The sequence below is a fragment of the Procambarus clarkii genome, chromosome 5 (assembly GCF_040958095.1).
Source record: "Procambarus clarkii isolate CNS0578487 chromosome 5, FALCON_Pclarkii_2.0, whole genome shotgun sequence".
Lineage (NCBI taxonomy): Eukaryota > Metazoa > Arthropoda > Malacostraca > Decapoda > Cambaridae > Procambarus > Procambarus clarkii.
The window spans coordinates 34,510,913-34,528,573 of NC_091154.1; the positions used below are offsets into that span (position 1 = coordinate 34,510,913).

Sequence of the window (17,661 nt, forward strand, 5' to 3'; positions counted from 1 at the left end):
CAACTATTTTCATTTTCAAATTACGATTTTATACCGAAAATATGCCAATTACTGAAAACGGCGATGGGTCATATTTTGCCAAAACCCCTCTGCAGTTTTCAACATATCTGAAATGTCCGAAATTTGACTCCTGAGCGTGATTTTTGAGCCGAATTCTGACTCTCTGCACCTATTTTCATTTTCAAATTACGACTTTTTATACCGAAAATATGCCAATTACTGAAAACGGCGATGGGTCATATTTTGCCCAAACCCCCCTGCAGTTTTCAAAATATCTGAAATGTCCGAAATTTGACGCCTGAGCGTGATTTTTGAGCCGAATTCTGACTCTCTGCACCTATCTTCATTTTCAAATTACGAATTTTTATACCGAAAATATGCCAATTACTGAAAACGGCGATGGGTCATATTTTGCCCAAACCCCCTTCCAGTTTTCAAAATATCTGAAATGTCCGAAATTTGACTCCTGAGCGTGATTTTTGAGCCGAATTCTGACTCTCTGCACCTATTTTCATTTTCTAATTACGACTTTTTATACCGAAAATATGCCAATTACTGAAAACGGCGATGGGTCATATTTTGCCCAAACCCCCCTGCAGTTTTCAAAATATCTGAAATGTCCGAAATTTGACTCCTGAGCGTGATTTTTGAGCCGAATTCTGACTCTCTGCACCTATTTTCATTTTCAAATTACGACTTTTTATACCGAAAATATGCCAATTACTGAAAACGGCGATGGGTCATATTTTGCCCAAACCCCCCTGCAGTTTTCAAAATATCTGAAATGTCCGAAATTTGACTCCTGAGCGTGATTTCTGAGCCGAATTCTGACTCTCTGCACCTATTTTCATTTTCAAATTACGACTTTTTATACCGAAAATATGCCAATTACTGAAAACAGCGATGGGTCATATTTTGCCCAAACCCCCCTGCAGTTTTCAAAATATCTGGAATGTCCGAAATTTGACGCCTGAGCTTGATTTTTGAGCCGAATTCTGAATCTCTGCACCTATTTTCATTTTCAAATTACGACTTTTTATACCAAAATATGCCAATTACTGAAAACGGCGATGGGTCATATTTTGCCCAAACCCCCCTGCAGTTTTCAAAATATCTGAAACATCCAAAATTTGATTCCTGAGCGTGATTTTTGAATCGAATTCTGACTCTCTGCACCTATTTTCATTTTCATATTACGACTTTTTATACCGAAAATATGCCAATTACTGAAAACGGCGATGGGTCATATTTTGCCTAAACCCCCCTGCAGTTTTCAAAATATCTGAAATGTCAAAAATTTGACTCCTGGGCGTGATTTTTGAGCCGAATTCTGACTCTCTGCACCTATTTTCATTTTCAAATTACGACTTTTTATACCGAAAATATGCCAATTACTGAAAACGGCGATGGGTCCTATTTTGCCCAAACCCCCTTCCAGTTTTCAAAATATCTGAAATATCCGAAATTTGACTCCTGAGCGTGATTTTTGAGCCGAATTCTGACTCTCTGCACCTATTTTCATTTTCAAATTACGACTTTTTATACCGAAAATATGCCAATTACTGAAAACGGCGATGGGTCATATTTTGCCCAAACCCCCCTGCAGTTTTCAAAATATCTGAAATGTCCGAAATTTGACTCCCAGGCGTGATTTTTGAGCCGAATTCTCACTCTCTGCACCTATTTTCATTTTCAAATTACGACTTTTTATACCGAAAATATGCCAATTACTGAAAACGGCGATGGGTCATATTTTGCCAAAACCCCCCTGCAGTTTTCAACATATCTGAAATGTCCGAAACTTGACTCCTGAGCGTGATTTTTGAGCCGAATTCTGACTCTCTGCACCTATTTTCATTTTCAAATTACGACTTTTTATACCGAAAATATGCCAATTACTGAAAACGGCGATGGGTCATATTTTGCCCAAACCCCCCTGCAGTTTTCAAAATATCTGAAATGTCCGAAATTTGACTCCTGAGCGTGATTTTTGAGCCGAATTCTGACTCTCTGCGCCTATTTTCATTTTCAAATTACGACTTTTTATACCGAAAATATGCCAATTATTGAAAACGGCGATGGGTCATATTTTGCCCAAACCCCCCTGCAGTTTTCAAAATATCTGAAATGTCCGAAATTTGACTCCTGAGCGTGATTTTAGAGCCGAATTCTGACTCTCTGCATCTATTTTCATTTTCAAATTACTACTTTTTATACCGAAAATATGCCAATTACTGAAAACGGCGATGGGTCATATTTTGCCAAAACCCCCCTGCAGTTTTCAACATATCTGAAATGTCCGAAACTTGACTCCTGAGCGTGATTTTTGAGCCGAATTCTGACTCTCTGCACCTATTTTCATTTTCAAATTACGACTTTTTATACCGAAAATATGCCAATTACTGAAAACGGCGATGGGTCATATTTTGCCCAACCTCCCCTGCAGTTTTCAAAATATCTGAAATGTCCGAAATTTGACTCCTGAGCGTGATTTTTGAGCCGAATTCTGACTCTCTGCACCTATTTTCATTTTCAAATTACGAATTTTTATACTGAAAATATGCCAATTACTGAAAACGGCGATGGGTCATATTTTGCCCAAACCCCCTTGCAATTTTCAAAATATCTGAAATGTCAGAAATTTGACTCCTGAGCGTGATTTTTGAGCCGAATTCTGACTCTCTGCACCTATTTTCATTTTCAAATTACGACTTTTTATACCGAAAATATCCCAATTACTGAAAATGGCGATGGGTCATATTTTGCCCAAACCCCCCTGCAGTTTTCAACATATCTGAAATGTCCGAAATTTGACTCTTGAGCGTGATTTTTGAGCCGAATTCTGACTCTCTGCACCTATTTTCATTTTCAAATTACGACTTTTTATACCGAAAATATGCCAATTACTGAAAACGGCGATGGGTCATATTTTGCCCAAACCCCCCTGCAGTTTTCAAAATATCTGAAATGTCCGAAATTTGACTCCTGAGCGTGATTTTAGAGCCGAATTCTGACTCTCTGCATCTATTTTCATTTTCAAATTACTACTTTTTATACCGAAAATATGCCAATTACTGAAAACGGCGATGGGTCATATTTTGCCCAAACCCCCCTGCAGTTTTCAAAATATCTGAAATGTCCGAAATTTGACTCTTGAACGTGATTTTTGAGCCGAATTCTGACTCTCAGCACCTGTTTTCATTTTCAAATTACTACTTTTTATACCGAAAATATGCCAATTACTGAAAACGGCGATGGGTCATATTTTGCCCAAACCCCCCTGCAGTTTTCAAAATATCTGAAATGTCTATAATTTTACTCCTGAGCGTGATTTTTGAGCCGAATTCTGACTCTCTGCACCTTTTTTCATTTTCAAATTACGACTTTTTATACCGAAAATATGCCAATTACTGAAAACGGCGATGGGTCATATTTAACGTTAACGTTAACGGCATATGGGTCATATCATACTCTTCATTGTCATTGAAGAGTTAAAGTCGATACATTGCGAACGAAGCTAATCACTTGGCACTCGGTTTTTGCCAATCATTTGTATGCCTGCCCGATTTGCAATATTGTGCCTTTCCCAGGAAGATGTTAGGGAAAGTTTATGATTCATGACCCTCGTAGATGTTTGTATTTCTTTTCCACGTGTAAAGGTGTGTCATCAGCATTGTCCTGAGCTTCAGGAATGTGGTGTAACAGATCTTCGAAGTTGACATTCCAGAGCAAGGGTCTAAGCACACTTTCCTGTGGAATGCAAGCAACTGAGTGGCCCCGATTCTTCCCCATTGAGTACTACTAAGTCCGTTTTTGAATGAAGATCCTTTATTAATTGTAAAATGAAGCAAACGGAGCCCTTCAACTTAGGGGTTAAAGTGCAGATTATCACACCCGATCACACACACTTGCCGTGACCAATGCAATAACGCAGCTGATCTTGGATCCATCCAGTGACTTAGGCCACTTGTGAAGAAATACAACGAGAGCAGCAGCATAACGACCTTTTCTAAAACCATATTGTGGACCACATATGTGGTCCACATAATAAATCACATAATATGTGATGATGGTCGATAATTTGTTTAATTGGCTCCGAGATTAATGTCTATCTCTCCCCTATCACAAATAATCTATATAAAATAATTAAGAATAATAGTAATATTGAGAAATTGATGCAGTGATTTACATTAAATTTAAGGAGTTCACCTTTGCCAAGATCGTAATATCTCTCCAAAAATAAAGGAACAGTGGAGAAATACTCGCTTCGGCGGGTGTTCAGGAGCGCTAAGTCTAGAGAAGTAATTTCCATAATCGTGAATAATCCCGATTGGCAGAGTTTTTGTGCCTGAAGATAATGAGATAGGTGGGAGGCAGCAAGGTTATATACCTGGTCTTAGTGACTCGCCTCTGTCCTCGTCGACCCCTGCAGTCCTTTGTAGCCCACTGACTCACTAGCTGGCACTTCCCTGCCTCCCCTCCCAACTCGCTGGGTCCCATTGACACTTCCCTTCCTGCTCTTAGGGTCCTACTGACGCGCTCTGCGTCGTACTGGCACTTTCCTCCCAGCCCTCTGGCTCCCATTGCCACTTTCCTGTCATCCTTCCAGGTATCACCGAGACCTCCCGGCCTCCCACCAACTCGTTCGATCAGACTGGGTGAATTTGATTTTCTTTCTGCAGGGATATTCCTGCGCCGGTTATTATCAGTAGTTTTTTCTGGTTTGTTAGAGAACGTTTGAATAAGTTAATATTTGCAATAAGATAATAAGAATAACAATATAGTATTATATAATTAACCAATAATATATCAACGCTTATGAAGATTGTTTTTGGTGTACAAATATTGTGAGTAAAATCGGTTTCCCTTGTGGACAATAAGTCGCAATAACGTGGCTGAAAATTAGACACCCAACCCTGACACCTGGAAATAAAGTGACGACGTTTCGGTCCGTCCTTGACCGTTATCAAGTCGTATAAATAAAGAGATGTATAGAAAGTCGGTATACAAGGTAAGAATGCGAGGTAGAAGGTGAGAAGGTTGAAGTACATCATAGGTGTTTAGACTTTTTTTTTTTATTCCTATAATAGCAAAAAGAGAGAGGTGAAGTAGACAGAGCAATATAAAAGAAAAGAATAGCAATATAAAAGAAAAAAAAAAGTCGTAATGGCTTAGCATTTTCTCCTCATAGTTCCCTTTCCTTCAATATGAGACGAGATGAGATGGGTGCTACATAGCATCTCCGGCTTCGTGCCTTCTTTTGATAAATAATTGTATGTTTTGGGGTGATCACAGAAATAAGAGAGAAGGGCAAATGACAAGGAAACGTTTGACGAGCTGAAAGTCGGACACATTGCTAAGGTATCAAGAGAAGGCACCAAGACGGAAGGCTATGTAGCTATACATTGCTAAAACTCTCCTTATCTCGGTTCTTTTTTGCCCTGCCCACCTTCCACTCTCTCAGGACTTCGACAAATTGCACCTGTAAACCTCCTTAGTAGGCAGTGTTTTTTTTTTCATCACATAGCTTATGGTAAGCCTTATCCACTAGTTTTCCCTGGAATACGACCCACAATCGTTTAAGAACCAGGTACCCAATTACGGCTGGATGAACAGAAATGCGTAGTTAAGGATTGAGGCCCTAGTCAATCCTTCCATGCCAGGATACGAACCTAGGCCAAAATCACTCTCGGGACGAGTATTACCACTGCAGTCTAGTGTTTTATTCCTATTAACTCCTATGGTATAATTCACTCTTCCATTAATTATAATTTCATAATACTTTTAAGAGGTTAATGTAAACTATTTTCAAAGTACATACTTTATTAACCACAAAAATACAAGACATACCTGACACTATCACAAGGTAAATTCAACTGGTATATGGATGCTGGTGTGTCCCCTCCAGGTAGCCAGGAATACATCCCTGGATCTTAGCATAATTAGCAGTAATTTCGGCACTTTTCATAAGGAAAGAATGTACTTAATATACATTAAATTAATTCATACTTTTGTATACAAAATTACAAATGATTATTTTCTTGAACAATTTTGTGTATGACTTGCATGTTAGTTGGCGACGTCTAAGTATGACGCAACATCCTTACTAGAAGTAGCATCCAGATTACATGCAAAACCCACATAGCATACAACACCACCATTAGACGCAACGTTCTAATAAGACGCAAAGTCCATACTAGACGTACGGTCCGCTTAAATGACAATCTCTACACCAGACGCAGCATCCAAATTAGTGACAGTATCCAAAATAGGAGCATTGTGCATTTGGCAACAATGTGCAAAGTAGTTTAAGAGTTGCAAGAGCTGCAGGGAAGAACAAGAGCAGTATCACTGCTAAATAACATTCTGAAAGGCAAACAGGCATGAGGCACTCCCAGGGTTTCTGGGTCGACTTCATTAAGGCAGAAGCTGGAGAAATTCGGCTTTAGTGCCATCTAAATGACTGACATTTAATGTGTTAGGAACAATTCTTGTTTAAAACAAGATCACTACAAACTGGCTATGAAAAATTAAAAAATTAAAAAGTATAATGTTACTTTCTAAAACTATTAATTACTACTAGCCATTTCTAAAAGTACACTAAATTTAGTGTGCATCTTGCTAGGGGTAAGAACTAGCACAGTAAAGGTCTCCAGTACTGTAATAGCTGGCTCAACAATGCACCTAATGGACACCACATGAACACGTTATCCACACAGGCAGGAGACCAACAACAAATCACCCACATTTATCTAATAATCTATAATCAACGGTAGGCAACAAAATTCTAAACCTTTATAAATCACTAAAAGGGTGCGCCAGTATGGAGTTTTCTTCCTGTTTTCCTTTATTTCCTTCAACATTTTTAACCTCTGATAATTACAGAAGAAAATGTTTAAATTCAATAAGTTTGGCTACAATAACTTAATGTACTTCCCGTCACCTTTGGCCCCTAAGACAAATAGGACTAGTTCTTCTTGGAGAGGAACCCTAAATGAAATCACAGCTACTGTAGTTGAAGGATTTAAGTAACAATCCTTATATAAGAAGATGGTTACCTACTAGCAAGTATTGGTGTGATAAAGAAGGCACTAAATATCCCTGTTGCAGAAGGTGATGCCGATGGCTTCCTACTGCGGTCCTGCACGTGACGCCTCCCACTCACCATCAAGCACCTGAGGACTTTCTGACAGAACACAATACCTCCATGACGTTAAACTTGGCGTTCAACTGGACACACTGCCCTCCTGAGAGATCACAATGGTTTCTAGTGTGAAATTAAAGCGTCAATGGATGGCAAAGTTGTATTCGGTCTACTTTTCGATGCCCAAACCTATAAATTATAGCTCCGTCCCCAACCAAGACACCACCTCCAGATGCACTCTCTGTCCAGCTTGCTTTAGGAGGCTGACAGCCGACGAATGTCGTACCTGCTCTAGCGAGTGACCGTCCACTGATAGCAGTCGATCACCACATCGCAGCTTGCCATCTATGGCCGCTGGGGATGACTGTACCACGAATAAGACATGGATCGGTTCAGCACCACGCTGAGGGTCTGAACCGCCAACAATACTGAAGCCGAGGGAGGCTCCTGGAGCCCTATGCAATATCACGCTCTTAGAGACGTGCAATGAACGTGGCAGTTTTTGCCAGTACAACCACGATGGAACAAAGTTGGCAGAGCCCAGTGACGTCTCGGGACCATCCAGTAGGGAGAGAGTGACGCCTGCCAGCTCCGCCGTGGCCTTCAGAAGTGCCACCGCCTGCCCGTGGGTCAGCCCGAGAAGTGACTGGCCGTTTACCGACAGCAATACATCGCCTTTCTGTAAAGGAGAAAAACAATTTTGTATGTCTTGCAAGTCGAGCCTGGCCTCAGGCCGGGCTCGGGGAGTAGTACTACTCCCTGAAACCTCTCCAGGTACGCTCCAGGTATACAGCAGACATCATTCGAAGTCGTAATTCCTTAACTTAAAGTTACACAAGTACACGTACAATTGAAAGCAGAGGGCATTACAAAAAAAATTTGAAGAGTAATAATTTAAAGAACTAACATTATATTAAAATTACTTATTTTCCCCAATTATATGCTTGAAAAAGAATCTCCAAAATAAAAAATAGAAAATACTACTTGAATAATATGCTTCTTCTTGCACCTATCCTTTAGTTTCTCTCTTGTACTTTATATGGTAACGATAAAAGGAAATGGAGATGGGAAAATAGAATGTGTGGCCGTGATCGCACCTTGACCTGCTTGGACTTGCCGACGGGACCCTGAGGGTTGATGTTGGCGATGTAGATGGGAGTGTCTCCCTCGTTGCTGCCCACGCCCCCACCGATCCTCATGCCCAGGCTCTCGTTTCCACCCTGAAAAACCACCAGATTTTAATGCCGATGTCAACTTTCAATTTGCATAATTTAACCCTTATAATAAACAAACTATTAAAGTTACTAGGTAAAAATGTAGACAGATTATGTGCTTTGTATAAACTCAAACTTGATGAAAGCTTCACCTTGGAGATTGTGACAGTTTTCTGGTGGAGTTGTGTACTCTCGATGCGCAGTGATCTCCGGAAACCATGAACGAGGTCAGACATATCGCTGGAATCTCTTGAGCGACGTCCTCTTATACGGCTGCTAGTGGAGCCATCAGTAGTATCCTGGCCAGGACCTCCCCCGGACAGGGCCGACCCGGCACTCTGGACAGACACATCCAGGTTTGGGGACTCCTGCAACTTGTCACGCGGGCTGTCAGTGTTGTCTGGTGGGTCGAGTTGATCGCTTGAGCGTGTTCGTGCTAGGGCGTGGCGGTGTCGTGGTGGCAGTGCTGGTGGCCCCACATCCTCCTCCACCACGGTTCCTCCTCCCCTTACTGCTGATGACAAACTGCCGGAACTTTGGTGAAGAGGAGAATTTATCGAGCCAAGCGATCCGTTACTTTGGTAATGTTTGTTTACTCCATTGAGAGAGCCAAGCGATCCACTGTAGGGTTCTCCAGGTATACTCAATGACCCATTGGAGTGACGCAGAGAGCCTTCCTTGCGAGTCACTGACACACGGTCATCTAGGGATTCGCAGGAAGCAGAAAGACCCACGTCATCAACGCTACTCCCAATATCATCCTCCAGACCATCTGTCACATCCCCTAGGCTTTTGTTCATGTCTTTACCGTGGCAGTCGAGGCGAGGAACGAGACGGTCGGGTGCTGATTTGGTGCGCCAGTGGTGGACAGGAAGAGCCGGATCCGGTCGTCGGAAAAGATGTTGATATTCTGGGGGTGGACCTGAGGAGTCTACAACACTGGTTCCAGGGCCACGGCTCACAACCAGACTCACGTGGTGACGCGTTTGCTGTATGAGGCGCGAGGCATGGTCAAGGCGAGCATAGCGCACGTCAGCACCATTGATGGCCAGGATGCGGTCGTGTGGGTGGAGTCGGCCGTCCTGTGCGGCCACTGAGCCATCAAGTACCTCCATGACGAAAATACCAGGCTCAGTACGTCTCCCTCCTAGCTTGAGCCCCAGCTGTCGGCTTGTTTCCTTTCTCAATATGACCATCATTGCTTCACCTGCAAAATATTGACACATTTAGATGTTTCATAAATTTAAAATTGTTTCACAGCTGTTATGGGGTGTGACAAGTTGTGGGGCGAGAGGTGGGGTGACACACAGGTTGTGGGGCGAGAGGTGGGGTGACAGGTTGTGGGGCGAGAGGTGGGGTGACACACAGGTTGTGGGGCGAGAGGTGGGGTGACACACAGGTTGTGGGGCGAGAGGTGGGGTGACACACAGGTTGTGGGGCGAGAGGTGGGGTGACACACAGGTTGTGGGGCGAGAGGTGGGGTGACACACAGGTTGTGGGGCGAGAGGTGGGGTGACACACAGGTTGTGGGGCGAGAGGTGGGGTGACACACAGGTTGTGGGGCGAGAGGTGGGGTGACACACAGGTTGTGGGGCGAGAGGTGGGGTGACACACAGGTTGTGGGGCGAGAGGTGGAGTGACACAGGTTGTGGGGCGAGAGGTGGGGTGACACACAGGTTGTGGGGCGAGAGGTGGGGTGACACACAGGTTGTGGGGCGAGAGGTGGGGTGACACACAGGTTGTGGGGTGTGACACTATGAGGCGAGAGCTGGAGGCCTACAACAGTATGTGGGACGTGTGGAGGAACCGTCGGACACCAGACAATAACAACCATGTGATTATTGGTCTCCCCTAAAGTACAACAAATGGTCTTCGTTAAGATAAAGGGGGAGAATAAATGCATGAATACTCTATCATGCACGAAATAAAAAATATATATGAACAGGTTAGTAGGATATCATGAATATATCGATTTACATATTAAAGCCGTCTGTTGGCCGAGTCATTCGTCTAATGATATTTATTTCCTGAGAAGTATAAACTCGTTACTGTCGGTTCAAGCAAGCAAGAATACCTTCAATTATTTCAAATGTTAATAAAAGTGTTATTCAACGTCTTCAACGCGATGCAACTTGAAGCCAATGAACAAGTGTGATAAAGCAGCAATGCTTGGCAACATGAGAAAGATAAATGTGATTCTCTAATAAGAAAGGAAACCTCGAACTGACTATGATAGACGCATTTGACTAGAGATCCAGAGGCAGCTGACTAACCAGGCTGTGGTTGGTGGGTAGTGGCAGGGGGCGCAGGTGCAGACGACAATGCTTTCTGTGCCTCAATCCTCTCCCTATAGACACCGAGCCTGAGCACCGTCTGGGGACGCCTCAGAGCCTGACACACCACCTGGTGAGTGGCTGACGTCATGTCTACACCGTCCACCTCGATGATCTGGTCGCCAGGCTGCAGGCGGCCATCTTGGGCCACCAACCCGTCTGGGAACACCTCCTGCACCACCACACATCGCTGTAGATAGTGGCATAGATTAAAAACACAAGGTTCACTGAACTTTGAATGAAACATTATATCGTGAGCAAGATTTTCGTAAACAAAAAAAAAAGTTTTCAAAAAAAATAATACATATTAATATGAAAATAATACCCATATCAATAAATACATATAATAACTATCTTGATCATAGACGAGCTGTGACATACAACAGACATCTTTATGGCAGTCTACAGCTTACACAGCTGGATCTGCTGTGCCACGTTAGTATTCACCAAAGTGGTATCTAAATAACCAAATGATCCAATGCCAAATGATCCTTTCACAAAGTATTGTGGCAGCAGCACTGTTGGACGTCAGTTAAGCAACTCAAAGCACATTACTGGATTACTCAGTACATAGTATTAAGTACGAGTCTACTGTATCTGTACTTTCATATTAAGTCTGTTTATAAATATTCAATTCAGTGTTTAGTGCTCTTGTGTTGACGGAGTACGTGCGGTCATGGGCTCGGCCGTCCATGACAGCAAGACTAGCAGTGACAATATTGCTGGAACCAGTAGCTCCAGGATATCCCTAAATAAAGGTCGTTTTTTTCTCGTTTGGGTGGTTACCCCAAAAATATCCAGGTAATTATTATAAGGATAATCTTGCACCATCGATTCTATTTATTTAAAAAATTACATTACTAAAGGGTTTTCCTCTCTGAAGTTAAGCAAACACTAACACTGATGTAAGGTCACACTTATCTTTAGAGGGAAGGTGCTGACAACTCTTAAGAGCCCTTTATGTTTATATAGTTATGCCTCAAGTTAATGCATCCCTACTGTCAATGAGTGCACGAACACCTGGGTGTCCTCTCGTAAGGAACTGTTTTGGTATGAAGATTTGGAACTATTTTACCGGTAGAGATTATAATGCATCTCTCGCTTGCATTTCAGGAAAGAACAATGAGAAATTTTAAGAGAGTTTCCAATAGTTTAGACCTTTCGTTTAATGGATTCAGGCAATAAATTTCTTCCGCATATTCAGAGTTCAACAACTTGGTATGCATTAAATGTGTAACTATGTTTAGCCCTAGAGAGCACTAGTAACAAAGTTTAATAATTGGTTTCCATCTCTTATTTGAAATTTTGTAAGCAGACTACCTTCTCCTATGTGGATATGGTTGGTATGGCTGTCAAGGTTACAGTCTTAATTCGTTTTTTTGCCACAAAATCGTAAATGGAAGATCTTTATTAAATTGTGTTTTCCTATGGCGCACTGGAAGACTTTGTTTACATCTGTTGGGCGTTCACCCAACGTCCGGATGGCGTCCTCTCCGGATGCTACTCTTATATAAATAATTCTCATGTCAACAAAAGATGGTTCAAAACGGCAATCCGTGATCTTCACGAATTAGGAGGAGCACTGAAGCACCTACCCTACCCTGGGAGTGGCAGTTCTCAATCACCCCTCAATCACCTTGCTCTCTCAGTCAGCACAGCGATGATGACACTGTCTTACCAAAGGGGTGTCTGATCCCCCGACGATGGTGATGCCGAGGGCTGTGTGAGTGCGAGGGATCTCCAGGTGTGTAATCTCCCCCTCCAAGATGGGCGGACGCGACACACCTGTGGAAAAGGCCAACAGAATCAATAAAAAATAAAACACAGTATATGAAAACGAAGTGGAAATGTTTCCACGTAAATAATGCAAACACCGTCTATTATTAACTAGGACATGTATTTGTATCTTTTGACTTTATATTTTGATACGTCTTGCAGAAATAAGTATAGTGGTAAGGACAGTGTTGCCAATAGCGCGCGAGAGAGCAGGTAGCCCAGCACCTAGCTTTTACTGCTGCAATTTAAGCTTAATCGAAAACTGCTAATCTTGTATTGCTCTTGCCACTGAGAACAACTAGATTTTTTATGGAGAGGTTGTGAGAGAGAGAGAGAGAGAGAGAGAGAGAGAGAGAGAGAGAGAGAGAGAGAGAGAGAGAGAGAGAGAGCAAGAGCGCGAGAGAGAGGGACGGGAGGGAGGGGGAAGAGAGATGATGGAGTGGAGGAATGTGGGACGGAGAGTATGTTGGGACAGAGAGGGATAAATGGGATGGAGGAAGACGGGAGGAAAGTGAGGGTGCAGGAAGATACGGCCAATAGTGTTTTAAGCTCATTAGAGATAATGACTGGCAGAACTCTGGTCATCGTGGTAATGACGGTGATAACTTCCCCCCCCCTCACAGGACGCGACCATCGGAGGGAGAGGGAAGAGGAGAGGGAGGGGGCCAGGACAAGTTTGAAGAAGAGTGGGGCCTGGTAATGGAATCTTCTGGCCAAAGGATAAAATAGACTAGGTGTGTCCCGTACTCTTGACAGACCTGACGTATTCTGTCCGCAGTGACTTCGTGTTAAGAAGTTAAGAGTCCACCTTGTAAACCTGAGATTAGATGAGACTGTTTATAACTACAGGTGGACCATCAATCTCCATCGGTAGCCTTCTTTCTTCTGCCACACTACAACCTCCACAACCCTCACTCCACAACCTCTCCCACAACCTTCGCCGCCGCCGCCTCCCTTGCACGACCTTCAACTCCGCTGCCACATCTAAACAACCTTCACCACAACTTTACATCCACCTCCGATTCTCCACAACCCCCGCCGCCGCTCCACAACCCCCGCCGCCGCTCCACAACCCCCGCCGCCGCTCCACAACCCCCGCCGCCGCTCCACAACCCCCGCCGCCGCTCCACAACCCCCGCCGCCGCTCCACAACCCCCGCCGCCGCTCCACAAGGTGTCATCGGAATATTGGCTCACCGCCACTCGATAAAAGCAATAGACCTTTTTTTTATCAGTGGAAATGGGAAACTTGTGTCGACGATTGTCAGGGGAGGCTGGCAGGGATGGGGAGGCTGGCAGGGATGGGGAGGGAAGGGAAGGGAAGGGAAGGGAAGGGAAGGGAAGGGAAGGGAAGGGAAGGGAAGGGAAGGGAAGGGAAGGGAAGGGAAGGGAAGGGAAGGGAAGGGGAGTCAGACAGGCAGGCAGGCAACCATCCAGACAGCCAGTAAAGGAGAATGTAGAATGTAGATCCGACAAGTTCCAGCAGCAGCCTGAATATCATTACATATAGTATGACTCACTAGCAGTACGCTGGTGGTGACTCCGTTATGATAATCTCTTGGTCGAAGCATGGAATCCCAGGTCCCTGGCCGAGCAGTATAACTGGCTCAGAAAACCACTGTACACTGGCCTGCCATTCCACACCCCCTTCCCATTCTCCCCCCCCCCCACCCCCAAACCACTCCACCTTCCTCTCCATCCCAAACAACCCTCATTCAACAACCCCCCCCCCCCACCGCCCCTTCTCTCATCTTGCAACATATCTATTCTTCAACACTGCTGTTCCTCTTTCTCCGCCGTCTGTCTTCTCTTCTCCTCTCTTGCTGTTCTGCTTCCGGGCACCACCACCGTAACATTCTCGAGCGCGTCCTTGTACCCGGGATGGGCCATTGCCTGTCCGGTTCTATCCCTTTCAGCCCATCACCTGTCGTGGCTCATGACCAATACTTACCGGCCACCGATCCAGATATTCCTCTTATTATTCGTTTTCCTCCTTCCTATTCACTGCCTTTATTCGTGTTCCAACACAGTTTGAACATCAGAGTGAATGAGAGAGAGAAATACACGACTGTTCAATACTCTACCAACAACCATTAGAAATAATGCCGGAACGAAGATAGACTTATTCTACCAGGTTTACAAGGCTAACACACACCCGGGAATTCATGGGGAGGAAAGGCTTAGGTAAACCCATGTTGTGTGGGTAATCTTATGACTGGGGTGTAATCCCATGGTGGAGGCTGAATCTCACTAATTGTATTGGTTAGTTTATCACTCCTACGAGAACCTGTAGTGTACTATAGGGTACACAGTCGTGCTACACCGTAGGGAGAGTTAAATTTGCGAGTGAGTAACCTGGACGCATCCGCGCATACTTGGGCCTGTATGTACACATGACAATCAAGAGCGAGTGCGCACACCCGTACACCTATAGCATACACCCACTTCTATAACACCCCCCCCCCACACGCGCGCGCGCACACAATCAGGATAAACCCAACATTAATAAACAAAACATTCTCGTCGTTTATTACACATCCTTACGCTCGCTCTTGCTCTCTCTCCAAAGACGAAATAGAGCAAGAGAGCAGAGAGAGCAAGAGAGCAGAGAGAGCAAGAACGCAGAGAGCAGAACGCAGAGAGAGCAGAGAGCGCAGAGAGAGCAAGAGAGCAGAGAGAGAGCAAGAGAGCAGCTCAGTATCTGTTGCAGGCACCCTCCCCCCGCTCTTCACCAGCAAGGCCCGCAGGGCAACCGTTCTCGCCCCGGTCCAACTCGGTAGGCGGGCGGGCGAGCGGTATAATGTCCATACTGACCGACCCTTGGATATCACCGATAATGTCCTCCTAAACTTGATGTGGGAGGGAGAAGTGTTGGGGGGAGGACTACCGCTGGCTTGTTTATGAATAGGAGTTAGTGGGTGGTTGTGGTCAGTGGTGACTTAGGCGTTAAGGTTGTGGATATTGGTGATGGGGTCGTGTGATGGCGCTGGAGGTTGTAGGTAGCGTTACCTTCAGCTACTGAGCAATACCAGTACCTAAGCTACTAGCTCAGGAATCCTTTGAGCAACGCCTTGTGTAGTTCGGGAACCATTTACTCAAGGACAGCAAATGGTTCCCGAGCCACAATGGGAGTTTTTGATTCAATATTGTCCACAGTCATCTTTGATTTCAACATGAGAGCGGTGTGTTGATCGAGTGTGGAAAAAAAAATATGGATCGTGGAAACGGAGAATGTTACAACGTTGAGTGTGTGTGTGTGTGTGTGTGTGTGTGTGGTGTGTGTGTGTGGTGTGTGTGTGTGTGTGTGTGTGTGTGTGTGTGTGTGTGTGTGTGTGTGTGCGTGCGTGTGCGTGCGTGCGTGTGTGCGTGCGTGCGTGTGTGCGTGTGTGCGTGCGTGTGCGTGCGTGCGTGTGCGTGCGTGCGTGTGCGTGCGTGCGTGTGCGTGCGTGCGTGTGCGTGTGTGCGTGTGCGTGTGTGCGTGCGTGTGCGTGTGTGCGCGTGCGTGTGCGTGTGCGCGTGTGCGCGTGTGTGCGTGTGCGCGTGTGTGCGTGTGCGTGTGCGTGTGCGTGCGTGCGTGTTCGTTCGAGTGTTTCAGCAGGTGACGGCGGTGGAGTGGCACTTGTACCGCCAATAATTACGGGGGCGGCACCGCGCCTCTATATCCAGCAGGCTGCTGCTGCTGACAGCATGCCGATACCCGGGGCTTTGACGGTGTCCCTGGGGGCGTGTGTGGTGTCCCTGGGGGCGTGTGTGGTGTCCCTGCGGGCGTGTGTGGTGTCCCTGCGGGCGTGTGTGGTGTCCCTGCGGCCACCCAGGGCAGGAGGGACACCACGCCACCATGGTCTTGTGTCCTGTGGTCGGGGAGTGGGAAGGGTGGATAACACAGGTGGAGTTACACAGGTAACGAGGGTTTACACAGGTAAAGGGGGTTTACACAGGTGTTTTGTAAACGTCTTTGTAAACACGATTGTTTACATTTGACTGCAACATTTTTCACACATCTTGTGAAGGAAAATTTGTCAAAAATTGCCACTCTTTATATGCCAACTTATGGGTGAATGTCATTTTCTTTTTGTCTAGTGTTATGACAGGACGATGTAATTTCATGTTTCCACAAGATAGCCATCTGTTTGGGTTTCATCTAAAGCACCCATAATTTACCATAATTGGCACCCCATTGTTACTACAAATACTGTCATTCCAGGAGGATGGGTTGTTGGTAAAAGTCTGCGGTAATCCAAACAGTATTTCAATAATTTGGTACTATGCACGTTTTCTTTGATGCTAGAGAAGGGGGAGATACACAAGTAGTTTTTACCACGTTTTTCGCCTTTTATTATTTGGTTTTCGTACATCCTTATCCTTCTACTTTTAAAATTACACGTACAAACACACCTGCAGGACGCAGCCTTCAACAGCTGACCAACGCCCAGGTATTTATTTACTGCTAGGTGAACAAAGGCATCGTGTGAACTCTGCCCAATTATTTCTGTATCGGCCGGGAATTAGAAATTCTCTTAGAGTGCGAGTCAAGACGTTAACCACTAAATTGTGGGTCCCTTTGTCGGTGTTTTTGAGGAGGAGGAGGACAAGGAAAGCGGGTGTGTGTGTGGTGTGTGTGTGTGTGTGTGTGTGTGTGTGTGTGTGTGTGTGTGTGTGTGTGTGTGTGTGTGTGTGTGTGTGTGTGTGTGTGTGTGTGTATTCACCTAGTTGAATACTAGTTGAATGTGTGTGTGGTGGTGGTGGATGGGGGTGGGGGGTGGGGGAGGCTGCTGATGCTCTAGGCTTGCGGGATCCCATAAGAGGCGCACACTGTAGAGATATCAAAGGTAAACACAGGCTTTGGTGCCATGTTGACCCACTGGTGTTTGATGGCTGGCCAGGGAGGGGGGGAGATGGTATGCCAGTGGGTGAGAATGGGGTAACGTGAATAGGGTAGAATGGGGATGATGAGGTGTTGAGGGGGGGGAGGTGTACTCACCTAGTTATACTTGCGGGGATTGAGCTGTGGCTCTTTGGTCTCGCCCTTTAACCGTCAGTCAACTGGTGTACAGATTCTTGAGCCTATTGGGATCTATCAAATCTACATTTGAAACCGTGTATGGATTCTGCCTCCACCACTTCACTGCCTAATGCAGTCCATCTGTTAACTACTCTGACACTGAAAGAATTATTTCTAATGTCTATGTGGCTCA

The 17,661-nt window shown here is 45.0% G+C and overlaps 1 protein-coding gene across 8 annotated transcripts in view; it reads right to left on the minus strand.

The window, feature by feature from the left end:
- Window positions 1-5,805: 5,805 nt before the first annotated feature.
- LOC123763004 (ligand of Numb protein X 2) overlaps window positions 5,806-17,661 on the minus strand; it is a 281,655-nt gene continuing 269,799 nt past the window's right edge. For all 8 annotated transcript variants that reach the window (XM_045749972.2, XM_045749927.2, XM_045749945.2 and 5 more), the window contains 5 exons: window positions 12,370-12,476; window positions 10,632-10,881; window positions 8,511-9,565; window positions 8,242-8,364; window positions 5,806-7,823 (listed from right to left, as the gene is read on the minus strand). In XM_045749972.2, the coding sequence (XP_045605928.2) occupies window positions 7,341-7,823; window positions 8,242-8,364; window positions 8,511-9,565; window positions 10,632-10,881; window positions 12,370-12,476 (2,018 nt within the window). In that variant the 3' untranslated portion in view covers window positions 5,806-7,340. The remainder of the gene's footprint in view (window positions 7,824-8,241; window positions 8,365-8,510; window positions 9,566-10,631; window positions 10,882-12,369; window positions 12,477-17,661) is intronic.